The following is a 19,372-nucleotide window of genomic DNA, read 5'->3' as shown; positions in this document are numbered from 1 at the left end:
TTAGGTGTTCCTAGCTCTAACCTAACCTAACCTAACCTAACCTAATCTGACCTAACCTGACCTGACCTGACCTAAACTAAACTAACCTGACCTGACCTGACCTGACCTAACTTAACCTAAACTAACCTAACCTAACCTAACCCAATCTGACCCAAGAAATTCTTGCTAACCTAATGATACATAATCAAGTCAAACCTATTCAATTTTAACCAAATCAAACAAACCAAAGACTACTACCTAACACATAGCACAACTCAACCTTTACTCTGCCCTATAGTGCTTAACCCAACCCTACCTACCTAACCTAACCTAACGTGATCTAACCAAACCAAACCCAATCAACTCAACATTACCCAACAGCACCCAATCGAAACTAATCTAAACTTACCAAACATAATCTAATATAACCTAAAATTACTGAATCTAACCTAACCAAAGCCAACTCAACTTCACTTAACCTAACAAAACGATAGACCAACGATCACCAAGTTCTATGACTGATCAAAACCAACCATAGATCAGGCCTAACCTAACCTAACCTAACTCAACTCACGTAGCTGAAATTGGTGTCCTAGCACTAGAGCTACTTGAGAAAAGGCGTATGTATTATGATTGCTGGGTGTAAGCTGTCACCTCAAAGACTGGTTGAATTTCATTCATAATTTCTCTTCTTTTGACAAGTTTGTGTCATTTTTTTCAAACGGATTTTATGACGATGCCTCACAACAAGAACAACTGTTATATGAGGCTAAATCATTGATTTGTATTATAAAAATTATGTACAAAAGCTTTTTCGAAATAACGCACATTGTAAAAGAATGTTTGCATTCTCAACAGTTATCATCCAATTATCGAAATTGTATTTACACGTTTAACGCACAACAACTATATATATATTGAGAAAAGACCATATTTACCCTCATGTGTTTTATAGATTGAAGCAGCATTATGCGGAAGTTGTATCTAGAGTAACAAAATAAAGAATTGTCAACAGATATTCATTCTGATTTGAAAAATAGAAGTGGTGTGAAATTATTTTTTGCTTTCATATATATGTGTGTTATTTGCCAAATAGAATTCCATATCTTGCTGCAGGGGATATTTTCATTTTATATTTAAAAATAATGGCCTCGGGCATTAAAAAATGTGTTTAGAGTAAGTGGGTAGTTATCTTTTTTTTTTAAATCTATATATGTATTTTCATATGTGAGTGTCGATCTAGTTCAGGTAGTTATGTTTTTCGTTTATATGGTCTCTGTGTTATTGGTTTCTTCTCATCAGATGTACAGCCATTACAGATTGGAAGAGCAGTTCTATACTGTCTTTTTAAGTTGATGTCAGTTACTTTATCCACTATTCCTTATGAGACTTCACAATTTCCGCGATTGTATTATTGTATTTCTCGAATACGTTAAAACACGTTTAGGGTCCGACGGTGTGAAAAACTAGATGGGGTCGGGTAACCGGAACGGAACCTTTTTTTATTAGGCTTCAGCAAGACATGGAATGGCAATTTTAAATAATGTACTTGTATGTCACATATGACAATGAATTCGTTATTTATTTATTTATTTATTTATTTATTTATTTATTTATTTATATATTTATTTATTTAGTATAATAACATTGTTTTATTTGAAAGTCAAGTCACTTCAGCTTTATACCTCTGACACGATCTTAGGAATCTCTCAGCTGTCCAATTGCTGCAATGCGTTGTTACTCTTCTCCTCTCCGACAAAGGTCATTCACCATTTGATTGTTGAACTTGATAGGCATATAGATAGATCTAACCTAACCACCTGTTGATTCATGAATCGACCAATCATGATCCTTAAGAGTTGACCACCTGTCGACATTTAATCAACCTATCAAGGCATCTTGCCATGAATCAATCAATCAATCAATAACGAGATCTAATCAGCTGTTCAGCATTGCACCAATCAGCCAAGATATTTGAATACGTGTTTGATGGGTGCGAGATAGTCAACCAACCAACCATTGATTGTTGAATCAATCAGTTATAACAGTCCTGACCATATTTTGTTAATTGTTGAGTCAACCAATCAAATCAAGAGATCTAACCACCTGTTGACTGTTGAGTCAACCAATCAATGCAAGAGATCTAGCCACGTGTTGATTATTGAATCATGTGATTGGTGTTGTGTTTTCATAAAACCATTTTTCAGCTTGACTTAGTCCCAGGTTCAAATCCCACTCTTTCATCAACAGTTGTACTTTTGAAGTTGGGATAGGTAAAACAATTGAATGTTTATAATTCAATGGACGGCTTTCGCGTGAGATAATGCAACTGAGACTCACTCAACTCTCAGAATGATACCATTGATCGATGTTAGATTACATGTGCTTCTACAATCACACGAATTGTGGCGAGGGAGACTCTTGGAGCGCCTCCAGTGACGGCGAATGTACAATGTATCTGAATATATGAATAATAAACACCCCTTCAAGTTGCGAGGGTGAAGACGACCTGAGATCGTTGGCGACGCCTTCACAAATTAAACACAACAGTTACAGCTCCGACTAATCTACGTTGGGAATCAGGTATTATCCAGGTCAGTATTTTTTCTTATATACATGTCTTAAATCCTAACTAAGTACAACTTGGAATGTGAAGACAAATTATTAGCCTAGGACTAGTCTTCATGAGGAAATGATGGGCGGTCAGGAAAAGAATCAATAACGACGTGTTTATAAAGAATTTCAGGTACAATAATGGAGTGTTAAGAGGCGCTATTTGAATTCCCGAGGTATGTTACGATTTCCATTCCTATAAATATGATAACAACTATGAAAGAAAGTCTGCAGACTTACTAGAATTCCCTCTCCCTAGTCCATAGATCGTTGAACGAAGTGCAAACACCTCAGAGAAACGCGTGTGTATATCGCATATCATGTATCGTTCCTGTTCATGTCCCGTCTTTTCAAACTTATAATAGGGGTCACTGAATCCCAAAAACTTTAGACCAGAGGTATAGTTACACCATGTTTGCCTCACACTATATACTCCCAAAATACCAAGTGAAGTAAGATGGGTATGCGAATAAAACAGTAATTTAGCGATCGACCTCAAGACAATTAGTTCGTGATACTATCACTCCATCAAGAATTGCAGGATTAACTTTTCTCATCGAAAATCATATGTATGATTTTCTTTAACGGCCTCTCGGCCTGGTAGAAATATATATTGTAAGTTTTGTATGCACTGTCTATTGTAAGACTTCATGTTCATCCGTAGAGTAAGTTGTGTTCAGAGATTCAGTTATTGTAATGTAAAGTATTATGTTTATTTTGAAGTGGAAGGCCTAACATTTCCTTATCCTAGATGTGGTGTTTACTGCTTAGTGTGGTTAGGGCCGACGTTAAGAGTGGACCTCGTAAATACATGAAGTAGATGCATATGCGATGAAAGCACAGAAAAGTCTGGGGCATTTATAGTAATGGCGACTACGTCATATAGTAACAATGATTATGATACCTGATAATTTGTGAGAGGTATTGAACTCCGGGCACTTTGACAAGCTAGTCTGAAAAGATAATGTTAAATCGGCCAGGTATGCATCCCGGGTGTGTTCGAGCCATTCATCCGTGACACCTCGTTTTATCTCCAGTATTATATTTTCATGGCTATTACTAAGTTACTGATAATTTTTTGGTGGTTTTCGCAAAATCGAATTTAGCGTAATCTGCCATCAAACTTGAAACGTCAACGAGAGAGTTTACAAATTTGTCTCGCAATGATGATCTCTCGTGTTTGGAACAGTACAGTGTGTGCAATTTGAAACGAATCCTTTCAACTACGGATGACGGATTGCTTACAGCGGTTAAAATAAAACCATCAGACAGATACAGTGGAAACCATGTAATCTGAAAGAGAGTCACTTGGCGCGAAAAATCTCCCTATTTTATCGCTAGCAATTTTGTCGTCTGGCACTTCGCAATGCTCACATTTTGTTACTGTAGATTGTCTGATAGGATAACAGTATCATTGTTATGTCTGAAGGAGATTTTGTCGCGGCTAGGCAGACAAAATATAGCAATCTTTGTAAGAAATTCGGCAATGTTAGTGAGATTTTTGGAGACGCAGACGAGGAAATGTAGCTTAGTTTGGAAAATGTTTGTCAAGCCAGACTATTAAATTTTACGATGTTAGTAAGATTTAAGTTGAAAGTGAAATGTAGCAAAATTATAAATATTAGGAATAATCTTTGCCAGTAGGTACAATGCCTCTTTTCATGATGATCGAGTAAAGATTTTTGTTGACGTAGGCGATGAAATGTTACTTGCAAATTTAGTAAGCTTTTCGTCAAGTCAGACGAAGTTGTGTTTCACGTGATATGGCTGTCATTATACATTTTACAGTCTTTAAGTTATAAATGCAGAAACCTACAAAAAAATGTAATTCTACCGGGAAAAAAATACGCAAAACGTGTTATTTCAAAATTTTGAAAACATTAAACCAGGAACTAAGAAACAGCGTCGTATCTCAAGAACAATGCTTGCCGGGAATGCGGCTTGATGCTTTTTATAGAATCACAGACTAACTATTGTTCCCTAGAACCGATATTTCAATGGTCTATTTACTGAATAGGGTCATACAAAGTTGCCGATACTTTTACAATGCTGAATACGTAAGACACACTTCAGAAGTAGTTACGGCAACATCAGTCATTCGAGAGGCTATACAATGTTGGCGTGACCTTTGACCCTGTCCTCACAAACATAGGCTATGATTGGAATGCATCATGGTTTCGTCACAAGTGAAGGCACGATTAACCTCAGCATGATTTGCATAGAATTGTCACATGACCTATGGTCACACAACTGTAACTAACCTAAAGTTAATGGAAACTCTGTAAATATTAGTATTTCAAACTTTAGAATACGAAAAGTCGATATATATATATATATATATATATATATATATATATATATATATATATATATATATATACGTGTATATATATATTAAAGAGCAACAAACAATAAGGACCTGTTTGTTTGTTTTTGTTCTCACAGCTGACCTCGATTGTCTGAACATTGTTTCAAGAAGTTTGAAGCTCCTAGCATTCTTGATTTCCCATAATGCCTCAGTTTATTTCCCACAATGCCTCGCCCATGTGTACGGTTTGCCACTTCTCATCCAAATCTGCTTCCCATTTGTTCTCCCTTTAATGTGGATGTACACATTGGGTCCATCCTCTCAGCATAGGGAATACACAACATCTCCCTAATTTGCACATATCTCGTCACTGATTGGTTGGGGGATGTTTTGTCCTTTGCATTGCTATGATATTTTAAAACATTTATGAATATCATAATTATTGCAAAACTTTGAATAACGAAAAAAAGACAATAGAATTTAAAAATGATGTACATTTTTTATCTACCAACATCATATATGTGGACTTGATGGCTGTAAATATATAGGATGGAAACATTCCAAATGGCGTACGGGCAGTTGCAGTTGTAAACGTTAAAATACGTCGAGAATAGTTTATTTGATGGCGAACTTCAAAAATGGGTGTCGTGCTGCCATAACACTTCTATTGAAATTCTATAAGCGGAGTTACATACGATAATGCGATTTAAAAATTAAATTAATGTTATATCTAATATCTATCACATGAAGGCCCGGGAATTACCAGGAGTACGTCGTAGGGTCTTGCTGACGCCATCAACGGTACAATAAAAGATGATCTTCTTACTTTTGTCTTTATACCCTGCCCTGTTTCTACCATAGGAATGTGGATAATCCGTCATCATGTATATGAACGTAAGAATTTTATTGTGCCATGGTGTGCATTGTGCTGTGTGTATATATATATAAATATATATATATATATATATATATATATATATATATATATATATATATATATATATATATATATATATATATATATATATATATATAAATATATATATATATATATATGGGTGGATTGATCGATCGATCACAGACAGACAGACAGACAGACAGACAGACAGACAGACAGACAGACAGACAGACAGACAGACAGACAGACAGACAGACAGACAGACAGACAGACAGACAGACAGACAGACAGACAGACAGACAGACAGACAGACAGATAGATAGATAGATAGATAGATAGATAGATAGATAGATAGATAGATAGATAGATAGATAGATAGATAGATAGATAGATAGATAGATAGATAGATAGATAGATAGACAGACACTGAGATAGATAGATAATGTTCAATTTACCTTACAGAATGGCGAGATACTCTTCAAGGCTGACACTCCTGGTGTTATCAATAGTCCTACTTTACGTTATTCCGCCATCTAACGCCACAGACTCGGCAGGTAATTACTTACAATGTCATAACTCGTCTTCCAATGCGAAAAAAAGTGTACTCTCAGAATTCGACAAGAAGGGGTAATTTTGACCATGACTTTTGAAATGAGTTGAGAATACTTGATAGACTAGATGCTATGTTATCACAAGTAGGAGAACCGTGTTTAAGCCAGAACACGGGTTTGTATTAATTATTTTATGACGCAATAACCGTGGGATTCAATATGCAATATTTGCAATGTCTTGAAGTACAACGTTTCCCATGGTAACCGACGAGTGGGGCGCTGTTAGTAGGGCTACAATTTCGCAGACAGTGGTTTCAAAAGTCGCTACGCGGGAGACGAGCTGCTCTAAAGAGTAAGGCCAAACAAGTGCGTCCAAGGCAGATTTTCTTAGGTTGGCTGAAAATGCGATTAGTCTAAATTTGAGAACGTTAGTGGAACCAGACGACTCTGAGAGTGGACCAAAAAAAGTAGCAGATGTACGTTTGGCGAGAAATTCGGATGCCAAATTACAAGGTCTTCTAGATATTGATTTAATTCGAATTAGTGCTTACCTACAAAGTGTATACAGATGGTCAGATCATCATCGTAAACCACACCCTCTTTTACGGCACCATCCAAAAGTTATTTCACTGTGTCAGCTTTGGTTTGCGAGAATGGGTCAGATTAGCGACTCATAAACTACGTCTGCAAGCTTTGCTATCGCTGAATTACACCCTGTTGCATCGCAGTCATCTTAGCAACTTTTTCGACTGAGGTAGGTAACAATTATTTGGCCAAAAAAATCGCTTACCACGAAAAATTTACGCGGTCAGGTATGCCTTGCAGACGACAACCATCTTGAAATTCTAGCGCGAACGTCACATAAATAAACCGCGCCCCCATCCGTCAGTTACCAACCTCGCACTCTCAGACATTGCTAATACTGCGTATTACCTGTATCGCATTCGACTAATTCGTAGAAATAAATTTATGCATTTAAACTTCAAAGTCTTAGAAATGTTTGAAATTATTCGAATATTATCAAGTATTCAATCACCAACACTACTTTCAACTTTACTTCCAAAAATTTAAGATAACGCCCTCAGTGGCGTACATATGCATTGTTTTTAGCATAGGTTCGATTTTGCCTAAAACATAGATTTAGTCTAAGAGTTCATCAGACTTTTCATCTTTACTTTCACAGATATTGAAATAGTATACTCAGCTGTTAATTCTATCCATGACATCATCCCCCTGGATTTTAACAGTGGACTCGAAGCAGTGATCGTTATAAGAAATAATGGGCCAACTGACATTGCTGCGGGAACCACCGACAACAACTTCGCCGTGCGTGCCTACTTATCAGACGCTATTGCCAGCTTTTCAAATACCACCGCAACTACTGTATCCCTTGTTGATTTGACGCAGTCGTCTGATCTTCTTAAACAGGCGGTCAACGTGAGCCACTTCCGTGCTCTTACTTTCGATAACACAGCCATCACTATAGATTCCACTACGTGTAAACAATTGGCGTACTTCTGTGTTGAAGTTCTACACGATAACACTACTGGTTTCACCGACGTTGATCCATTAAATAACTTCGCCTGCAAGGAGTTTGGAATACCTATTACGCACGATGAGAGAATTGGTATATACAAATGTCACATAGGTGAGTTATTTCATTAGAATATATGAAACTAATTGCAGTAGATATACAGACTAATAAGGAACGTGAGAACCTATGACATTGAATGATCTTAAATGTGTATTAATTTTGGCATCATTCCATACAATCATTAGGATGAATCCGTGAATCAACATGGGGCCATCGGTGGTAAAATAGTTAAACCACTTGCACTTTACCACTGCAGACGGTATTCGAGCCCACTCTGGCATGGGTTTGATTACATTTGCCATCACTGCTGTAAATAAAAACTTCAAGAGTATCGTTCAGTTTGACTAAACCAAATAAAGCTAAAGACGACCCCCCCCCCCCCCCGGGGACTCCTGCACATTCGCATTCGCCTGATATTGGGCTCTGCCTACAGGCATTACAAACTTACTGTTGTAAACAATTTGTCGTATTGACTGCATATAGTTTAGTTTGGGTTACCCAGACTACTGCAGGAAGGGCGATCCTTGCGATCAATTCAACCCATATTATCATGACTGGAATTACAAATAATCCCATAATCCTTTGTATCTCGGAAATGATTTGGTTTAGATTGGATTAGGAATTGGTAATGACAGAAAAGTGACAACTTCGTTTTTCAATCGTAATTGAACTTGAAGAATGCAGTTTAGTTAGTTAGACTTTAACCTACTTTCGTTCTGTTTGAATTCTTTTAGATATTGAAGCTACGTCCGCTGCCATGGTTACAGCATCTAGTGACATCACCTATCAGGTTGGCGTTGCTCAAACAGTTACATTTAACGTCACCATCAAAAACAACGGCGGCAAACCTTTAACAACTCCGTTGAAGCCCAAGGTGTATTTAACAGACAGCGGTGAACTTGAATCGGCAAGTGCAGGTGTTAAGGAAGAACAAGGGGAGGTAAATCATGAATACACTGACACCGTCGCGGAGGGGCAAAACATCCATCTGTCCCCGCCGTTTGAAGTTAGTATTACCATACCGCTGGCTAGTGATATCTGTAACGCTGTAACCCATGTCTGTATTGAGATTATCAGTGGATCCACTTCTTATGATGACCATGATTCCACAAACAACGATTACTGTCTGGAAATTGGTCCAGTGGCTGATGGTAAAGTAGGTGTGAAAACGGACTGTCCTGTCAATGGAATCGGTAAGTATGTAGTCATTTAGCGATTGCCTATGAATATCACAACCCGAGCATGTTAAAGGGATATAGGCCTGGTTCGAATATTTGAGTGTATCATATCAAGTATTTTTAAATTAGACCAAAAAATTATTTCCGAAGTTGGTCCATGTCCCTTTAATGTTGACGGTACTATTTAGATGTTATTCCTCATTACTTGTCTTTGTTCAGTTTAGGAAAATACGACCGACTTAAGGAGCCATCTCGCTAATAGCCAAAATATATGTATATGTACTGACAAAACCCTTACGTCACGAAGAACTATATTAGGGAATAACTTAATTACACCTCTGCAAGCATAATTTAAGAAATATCGGGTAAGTAAAGGGGCTTTGGAGCGTTTTTAACCCGAGCATCGCAGGACCAATGACGTAGACGTGAGTTGACGTTACATAGATAAAACCCATATTTTTGTTCGAACGCGTTCACCCTGGCTTGCGTTGGTAGTGGAATTAAGAGTTGATTACAACACAAATGATTTGTTAGTTGACGAAGTATTACTGTAGTAGTTGAAACCCATTTAACTGTAATAATATATTTTATTCAAGTACAGGTATTCATGCCACATGAACTAAATATAGAGTCAAGTTTAATACTAGTCATATGATTTCACTTTTCCTCTGGAACGATGTCCAACTTGTGTTCTCGCATCCATTTATAGTAACAATTTACTCGGAGATAAACATACAGTGCTTAAGATCAAATGACGGTTATAGGGGGCGATGCGGAGAACAAGGAGAGGGGCATGATGAAAGAGAAATGGTCATATATTTTGGATTAATAATCACTTGTAATAATGAATAATCAATTGATCATTAAATGGCGATGTTTCAATATATAAAAATACTTTTTTATATGGAATGCAACGTGCGCATTCGGTGACTGGTGATTGTGTTCTTACCCTTGCTCACCTATTTTATTTTTATTTATTTATTTATTTATTTATTAATCTTTCATATGCAGACACCATTTCAGTGCATTAGCACTGTTCTCCCAATGGAACCTGTTGCAAGATTACATACACAGAAAAATAAAGGAAAAAAAGGGGACAAATGAGGACAAAATGTTACAGATGCACAGCGTACTTTAAAAAATATTAACATACATTCTTAAGATGTCTTTTAAATATCGATTCGTTCGGAGCTGATCTTATGGATAGGGTAGATCGTTCCATAGAACAGCACCACTATAGAGTGAAATGCCCGTTTCCCATATTCAGTTTTAACTGTAGGGATGTATAAGTTACCTTGACTGGCCTGTCTTGCGCTATAAAGATGAATTTGGTTGGAAAGATTGAACATTTCAGTGAGGTGCATTACCTGTTACGGATTTGTAGACGAGTGTTGCCAGTTGGCGCTTCCATCTAATTTGAGGGCTAGTTTATTTACAAATAGCATCATGTATGTATGATTAATAACAAACTCTAATAACAATTCTTATTAAATTATTGAAATATAAAGACGGACTTGGACTATCTTGAACTTGGACTATATATTCACATTGAAATTCCTTTTTTTCTTTTTTGATTGTTTGTGTTGCTGTTTTGTTATTTGTTTTGTTCTCTCATTGTTTGAAGTACAAAGACATAGTAAAGGATACCTATTTCCCATCCTTATATTAAAGCACCTTTAATGAGGTATATAAGAATGCCAGAAAGTTTAAAATCGACTGCAATGAATACAGAACATTGCAATCTTTTTTTTATCAGAGAAATACCATTTATATCATTTATACCACTTGAATCAGGCTGCCATTTTTACTCACAGGTATTGATATTCGATGTTGTTAAACTATTTCTCTCAATATATTGTGGGGTTTTGTCAAATAATTCGCAGGAAATCAGTTCTTGTTGATCCACCTATCGCACACATCCTTAGCTATCCTCATAACAAATAGTAAGTCATCTTTTCGACTTGTTTTTCATTGCATACAGATCTACAAGTGACACAGTTCGAAGTGAATGATTGGGAAAATACTGTTTATGATATTGGTCAACCTACTGCGATTACTATAGACGGTAACATAACCAACATGGGTGATGAAGAAATCTTCGATTCCACTAGTATGAACAATAATTATGGATTCGAGGTTTACCTAATGTCCTCCTCAAATGTTAACGTGGGCTGTACCGTGGATCTTGCTGATACAATGAATCTAAAAGACGGTTTAGCATTTGACAATGTTTTGGCCATCGGCGCCATTAGTGCTACATGTACCATACCAGCTGATACGGCATTATGTATGTCGTACGAGAGTCTGTGTGTCAAAGTAGTGGTAGACTCTGCGTATACCGAGGCACTACCCAATAACAACTTCTTGTGTCAGCAGTTTGGAGATCTAGAGTATGTTGGAAATAAACGTTGTCCTATTCTAAATGTAGGTGAGTTGAAAATACTAAAATTATCTTGATTCATCTGCGCTAGATCATGACGAGCCAAGGTTCATTCAAAACATCTTTATAATAAGCTTATGGTCCAAAATTGTCAACTTCAGTTTACAGTGTCCTGCCCAGATCATCGAGACACAGTCATGGAAATAAAAACATTTCATTTTTTACAGAATTTACATCATTTCTTTACTAATTTAAAATGATGTTCTTGTTGATCAATCATGTTGAAGGATACACATTTACCAAACCACATACATCTTTTGCTGTAACTATAGACACTGGACTGTCTATGCTGTAAACAGTAGATCGCACGCCGCCACGCAGTCTTTGTTTTCCCCAATAGAAAAAAAATTGCATCCAAAAATGGTGCCATTTTCAGATATTCTGTAGCATATAACAAGCATAGCAGATCTTGATTCCTCCTTGCATATATTAACGACAATTTGTTTGTAGTGTGACGGTGTCGACAAGAGAGAACTATTAAGTCGATCTAAAAATTATTTCGGAAAGTACATACATTGTATTATATTTGCCTCAAACTAACAGACATGCTAAGTGCGCTTCAGTGTATTACTTATTAGAACTGGCTTGTTTGTCTGTCTGTGTTTTTGTTTGCTTTGTGGACTGATATATAGTTAGTCCTGTCGGGCAGCATCATCAAATCCTTGGTATATTTGAGATACCTGCAACAAAGGAACAAACTGTTGTTCAGATACAAACAAAGAAACAAACCAATCAACCAACCGGCAAACAAACAAACAAACAAACAAACAAACAAACTCAAATTAAGAGTTTGCCCGTTGCATTTGACTGTATTTGCTTTCTGTGTCTTAACTTTATAGATATTGAACCTTCACAAGCCATTGTAACACCATCTGTCGTCCCCTATCCATTGGATACACCAACCAACGCCACCATAAATATAACCATAACAAACACAGGACCCGGCAACCTACCGACGGTTCTTGACCCTAACGTGAACTTCGTGGTGACAGTTTACCTGTCTGAAAGCGAAGATTTATATCCGGCAACAGGCACCAGACAAGAACCAGTAGAGGATGCTTTTGTTGTCAATGAATCAGACTTGATGCAAGGTATTGACAAAGACGGTGAAATTAATCTATTGGTATCAGCACCTGTAAATCTCGATGCTTCGAGTTGTGAGCAATTGGTGTATCTCTGTGTTCAAGTGACACTACATTCCAGCAGTATCTATACAGACATCGATGCAAACAATAAATTCTTCTGTGTGCAGTTTAAACCACCAGGTGATGGGCAAGCTGGTAACACAGAATGCTTTGTAGGTAAGTGATACATTTATTACTTATATCGGGAAATAATGCTAATCTTAAATTTACGAAACGAAACGAAACGAAACTAAATGAACCAAAACAAAGGAAAACAACACTATATGAATCAAAACGAAACAAACAAAAACAATACACAATGACACAACACAACACAACACAACACAACACCAACACCAACAAAAATGAGACAGATAAGACATTTGAAATGGAACTAAATGTAGTGCCAAAAGAACACATTGTCAAGATTGACTGCGCCTGTGTCTATATATATGGCTAAGTATAATTTTTTTACTACCTTGTACTTTTTCACACAGATCTAGATATCAATGTCACTCATCCTATTGTGACGTCACCAACCAACTTGGAATACAAACCGGGTTTTGAAACAGACGTCGAAATTACATTCTACGTGACCAATAATGGTGGACTATCTATACCAGCGACAGACGATGGAAACAACTTTGTTGCCAAGGTATATTTAAACAAGGGTGCTTATCTGAATTCGGATAAAACTCCTGTGAGCACCACAAATGGTGAATACAGTCTAGAAATATCCGGTAAAGCCACAGATCTGGCTATACCAGGCATCTCATTGAAGATTACCATACCAACTCTAAAGGCTAGATGTGAGGAACTGACCCATGTATGTATTAGTATTGCACATGAGGACTCGAAATATATTGATAGCGACCCAACAAATGATGTTATTTGTGTTGAATTTGGTTCTGTATATAGTAAATTTCCTGGTATCAAGAACTGTGATGTTGATATTGGTAAGTATATTTATTTATTCATGTAAATTTGGAGAAATGACAGAGCGAATGAAAAAAAAATTGTTGATTGGTTTTTTGGTTCACTCACTCACTTCCTCACTCACTCACTCACTCACTCACTCACTCACTCACTCACTCACTCACTCACTCACTCACTTACTCACTCACTCATTCATTCATTCATTCATTCATTTATTCACACATTTATTCAATGAGCAAGGGAGCGAGCGAGCGGGCAAGTGGGTGGGGGTGGATGGGTGTGTGTGAGTGGGTGAGTGAGTGAGTGAGTGAGTGAGTGAGTGAGTGAGTGAGTGAGTGAGTGAGTGAGTGAGTGAGTGAGTGAGTGAGTGAGTGAGTGAGTGAGTGAGTGAGCGAGCGAGCTAGTGAGTTATTAGTTGTTTTATTTTCATTTATGCACTGGAACTATTATTGGTTTTGATTTTTTCCTCAAGATCTCTCCGTGACTTCATTGACTGTACGTCCATCACTGCCAGTGTATGAGTTCGACGAAGACGTAGCAACCAGCATTGATGTGGGTATTGCAAACAACGGAGATGGTGACCTAACCCCAGCAATGTCAGAATCAGTGAACTATGACCTCGAATTCTTTTTCACCAATAATGCGAATCTGGAAGACGCCAGTAATGTTATACGTGTAGATGCACGAAAGGTTATGTACGATGCCGTTGCCTTATCTGTCGGGGTTCTTAGTGGTGCTGACATTGTGCTAAAGAAGGACGATGCTCAAATTAACATCCCTCTGGAGGACTGCCTGTCCATCACTCACATTTGTGTCAACGTAACTCTGAATCGAAATGATCTCGTGTTTAGTGATCCTGACTCGACCAATAATGATGCATGTTTGGAATTTGGGGATTACAATGATGAAAAAGCTGGAATCATACCTTGTTTTATCGGTAAGAAACTAGTAAAATAACTTTTGCATTATTACACAATTGCAATGGCATTTAAAGTGTACATGAAACGCGATTTTCTTTTGGTTGTTATCTTAACGTTGAGTCATTTCAAGCCATGCCACAGAACTCTTCAAAGTACTAGTTGTTTGCATATTAATGAGGACAAAATGTGACCAATGTGACGTCATAACAGAAAAAATATAATAAAGATGTTGTTAGAGCGTCACAGTATCCCTACTTTGGCCAAATCAAAAGGTGCACCATGCATGGCGTTATTTTTATGATGATTTATGGACCAACATTGTTTTAATGGCCATTTTATTCTTCAATCTTAAAAATATTAATATGCATTACTTGAGCAGCCGTGTGGCTTCTTATGCATTTTGTGGATTTACCTTTATTTCAGATCTTGGAATAGTTGACATAGATGTGACGAAGCCAAACAAACCTAAATACCAACCAAACAAAGCGTATACACTAGATATTCAACTTTCAGTTCGTAACTACGGGTCAGTAGGCGTAGGACACACTCCATCGGACAATGAATACAACTTCCGACCTCTAGTTTATCTATCTAGCAGCATGGACATAGACAGTGCCTCAACATTGCTCAAACAAGATGACGTCATGCAAGATGGCGACGACCTTCGTTGGGAGCACGAGGTCGGTACGGGTGTCACTGTCCTCCTCGACATCTTTCAAATTAGCATAACCATCCCTGGTGAGGATTGCACAAAGGTGTCTTATTTGTGTTTGAAGATTGAACACGAGGGATGGTACGACGACGGCTATGAACCTAATGACAAAAAATGTATTCCGTTTGTGGCTGGCCAAGGAGGGGAAATTGTCTGTTCAGCAGGTAACTATGTATCATATATGGATTCTTTGACTATGCACGAACTAGGTTCAACAAAAAAGGAATATATACTCCGGTCGTTCTATGTCACTACAACACGTGTATACGTCATTGGTTCTGCTGTGTTCATTTTATGTCACGACAACACGTGTCTACGTCATTGGTTCTGTTGTGTTCGAAATATGAGTCAAAATGCTCAAAATTGCCATTAATTTTCGCGATTTTTTTTTACATTACTGGCGGTGGTATAATTATGCTATTCCCCAACGTTTTTCTGAAGTCAGCCACGGAATGTACTCGTCATAAGCTAAGGGTTGTCACTACTCGTCTAGCAACTCGTAGTGATAAGGGCCCCTTAGGTCACTCGTATTTCCCCATGGCTGAAGGAAGAACAACATTGGGAAATAATATCTAATTATTGCACTTCGGAAAAGGTGTTGACAGAACCAAACACCGCGGATTTAAAAAGTGTATACATTATGATATTCAAATATTATGACGAATTTTGTATGTGTGATTTATAGTACACAGTCTTGTTGAAAAAATTCTAAACTCATGATTGTGTGCAGTACTCATCGTAGATATTCTAATTAATTATAAAATTATATTAATTATAGAATCTACCAAATTCTATGATCATGATTGGTTAACCCATACTAGCAATTATCAAATATTCTAATGTGATTTAATTTATAGAACTATCCTATATTTGTTATCTGGATAATAATCGCAATCATCAAGTATTCTATAATTGGTATTTATCAAAGTCATTGTGGTTATTATGAGAGAATTTTATATTTGTTATTTATAGAACTCCTGGTTATCAAGAAATCAATAGTTGTCACCCTATAGTGCATCATGTTGTGAGCTGGTATTCTATTTTGTGATTTATAGAACGCATTCGAGATTTATAGAATTCAGTCTAGTTTTTATCAAAAATTCTTTTAATATGTGATTAATAAAACTATTAGTAATTACCAAGATTTTAGTCTATATCTGACTTAGGGGCGAGATCAATATAGGATAAAGACAAAACTGAATTCTTTTACTTTGGGGCTGGGGGTTTTGGACCATTTTTAGTTCTTCTCCTACAAAATCAATTTTAGTATCACTGGATCTGTTTCTAAATAAAAATGTTTCTTTAAAAAAATGTTGTCAAATTGACAAATAGAAGACTTTTAAATGCATGACACAAAAGAACGGTTTTTTTCTTAACTACATACCCACTTTGTATTCATAACACTACATACTTCTGCATACTGATTTGAAATTGACTGTGCTGTGATCAATTTTGGCCAATTTAGTTAGAGGAGGATGAGGGGGGTTGAGACCAAACTGAAAGAATTTAGGGTTTTTTTATCCTACATTGAACTATTGATCTCACCCCTTATGACACCCGTTCTAGTAATTATCATGAATTTTCTATTGATTTATAGAATTAATGCTTCTTATTATCAGTATTAACTGCGCATGCATTCTCTGTTTTATTTCTGTACAGACCCACCAGACCCTGATGATACATTTGGTCTACCTATAACATACACTATAGTTATCATTGTTGTTGTCGTACTGGCTGTTCTCATTGGTGTTACTGTGGGTATATGTAATGGATGTAGAAAGTAAGTACAGTTTCCTTCAATATCTGTTTATCGTATCAAAACGTAGAATCCTTCAGAAGACAGACAGACAGACAGACAGACAGACAGACAGACAGACAGACAGACAGACAGACAGACAGACAGACAGACAGACAGATGCACGGACGGGCAGAGACAGACAGACTGACTGACTGACTGACAGACAGACAGAGACAGACAGACAGACAGACAGACAGACAGACAGACAGACAGACAGACAGACAGACAGACAGACAGACAGACAGACAGACAAACAAACAAACAAACACATGCAAACCTCACACCCACACTCAGATAATACATGTATTATTATATCAATACTGAACTTTATGATCGGTTTGTCAGTCAATAATAAGTTTTATGTGCCAATAAACCAAAATGTGGCAGTCTTTGATAACACAATCTCTTTCGTATAAGGCCAATAAAGGCATATTAAACCATGGATATGCGTGTTATTTTGTTTTCTAGAAAGCGACCCAAATACGTGGCCTAAGATGAATAGCATTGTACAAGCCATACTAGCAGAGACGTATTCGAAGATCAGAGGCTCTGCCAACATTATATTGCAGAGTCTGCAGAAGAGATTAGTTATGTTTCTCTTGTTTCTTGTTTTTGAATTTTAAAACACGTCACCCATCTTTCTAAATTTCTCAAACTTCCATTTTTGTATACTTTTCTGTCTGTTTCGTAATCATAGACAGAGTGTACTGAAGTGAGAAAATTATGCAAATCAGGTCATCTTGTGATTCTGTTTCTTCCATGTATAGGCAAGTGACGTTGTCGCCGTCTTATTCTTGTATATGTGTGCATTTTTGCATACTTACGAATACTTTGCATTACCTATAATTTTCATACCTGCTTGATATATGTAAATAGATGCTAGTGTATAGCTTGTCGTGTATTTGTTAGGTTTTGCATATTGATTATTGATTTGAATAATTAACTATGCAAGCTTACTAGATGGTTACATTTGACGAAAACTGGTTCAGAGTTGATCTTCGCTTTGTAGCATACCGATGTGCATCGATGAGTATGGCTGTATTGATTATGGAAATACGCAGTGATAACATTACATAAAACCACATGTGTCAAATCATGCTATCATGCACCAAATGGCGCCACGTTCAAGTTGACAGTGTATAGCACTGCGTAGCCACCGGTAATGTATTTTAATGTAAGCAGGTGTTTATTTAGATTTTAGATTTCAGAAAAATATGTATTGATGTATAATTAGTGTGGCATATAAGAACATCGAATATGCTAAACATTTTTTTGGGGAAAAGTATTATATGTAAGATTAATTTGTAATTACCAAATTTTTGTAAGATTCTTAGTCCACGATTCGTCATGGGTAAGCAATTAGTGTCAATTACAAGGAAACTTACGATGTAATTTAATGTAAGACCTGATTTTAAAAATTGTGTTGTTCCGATTACGCTCAATTTTAGAACAGGTGGGGGTTAGATTCTGGTTTTTTTTCATGTTTGGGTGTCTAGTTCTGGTAGTTATGTTTCCCGTTGTTTTCCATATGGTCTCTGTGTTATTGGTCTCTTCCCATCAGATATACCGCCATTACAGATTGGAAGAACAGTTTATATTGTCTTTTTAAGTTGATGTCGGTTTCCACATCATTCCACTATTTCTGGCGAGACTACACAATTTTCGCGATTTTTATCTCGAATATGTAAAAAAAAAAAAAAAAGCCACCAAAGTTTAGGGTCGGCAGTGAACCAAAATTTTTTTTCAAAAATTTCTTTAGGCCCAAGTATAGTACTGTCAATTTTTTCAGTCAGTTAATTAGCATTCATTTCTTAAGAAAAGAATAGCTTTTTGTTCTTCTTTGATCTTTCTTTGTCATGTTTCAGTACTTTCTATTGATTATGTATGTACAAAATAAACCCTTCATACATGATATGTTATAGAATTAGTTTGTTTCTTATATTGCTGTTTAATCATTTGATCAATATTTACGAAATGTTTATTATCGTTTGTATACCTATGCAATCACTAGTATTAAAACCAAACGGTTTTACATAGAATTTAATAATTGAAAAAATTACATTGTGTATTTTGTAAGTTGCGTATGAAAACTATTCGGATGTAGTTAGAATGGCTACGTTTACTGTCGCATTCTCAGTGACATTGTAGTTTAAATAGTACAAAATACACACAGCAGAATGTTTCTGTTGCAGACAGACAGACAGACAGACAGACATACAGACAGACAGAGATGGAGATACACAAATCATGGTACTCTACAGTGTGTTGAATACAAACCGGTAAAGAGTGAATTATTGAGCCTGTCGCCCCCTAGTGTTCTT

At 36.7% G+C, this 19,372-nt stretch overlaps 1 protein-coding gene across 2 annotated transcripts; it reads left to right on the top strand.

The window, feature by feature from the left end:
- The first annotated feature begins 2,484 nt into the window (after positions 1-2,484).
- On the top strand, positions 2,485-19,046 carry LOC144450808 (uncharacterized). 2 transcript variants are annotated; one of them, XM_078141543.1, is made up of 12 exons: positions 2,485-2,573; positions 5,651-5,794; positions 6,261-6,352; positions 7,533-7,997; positions 8,678-9,136; positions 11,103-11,549; positions 12,401-12,862; positions 13,183-13,641; positions 14,094-14,558; positions 14,965-15,417; positions 16,913-17,033; positions 17,520-19,046. In XM_078141543.1, exons 3-12 carry the CDS (start codon positions 6,262-6,264, stop codon positions 17,542-17,544), a joined length of 3,447 nt encoding a protein of 1,148 aa, XP_077997669.1. In that variant the 5' UTR covers positions 2,485-2,573; positions 5,651-5,794; position 6,261; the 3' UTR covers positions 17,545-19,046. The 2 variants fall into 2 exon arrangements, with proteins under 2 accessions (XP_077997669.1, XP_077997668.1); XM_078141542.1 differs by lacking the exon at positions 5,651-5,794.
- The last annotated feature ends 326 nt before the right edge of the window (positions 19,047-19,372 follow it).

This window comes from Glandiceps talaboti, chromosome 20, assembly GCF_964340395.1.
Source record: "Glandiceps talaboti chromosome 20, keGlaTala1.1, whole genome shotgun sequence".
Classification (NCBI taxonomy): Eukaryota; Metazoa; Hemichordata; class Enteropneusta; family Spengelidae; genus Glandiceps; species Glandiceps talaboti.
Note: the sequence above shows the minus strand (reverse complement) of the source record. Positions and strands in the feature narration are given on the sequence as shown.

Coding starts and splice junctions, on each gene's coding strand:
- LOC144450808 (XM_078141542.1), top strand. CDS start 6,262: ATGGCGAGATACTCTTCAAGGCTGACACTCCTGGTGTTATCAATAGTC. Junction 6,353..7,532: donor TAACGCCACAGACTCGGCAG/GTAATTACTTAC, acceptor TTACTTTCACAG/ATATTGAAATAGTATACTCA. Junction 17,034..17,519: donor ATATGTAATGGATGTAGAAA/GTAAGTACAGTT, acceptor TTTGTTTTCTAG/AAAGCGACCCAAATACGTGG.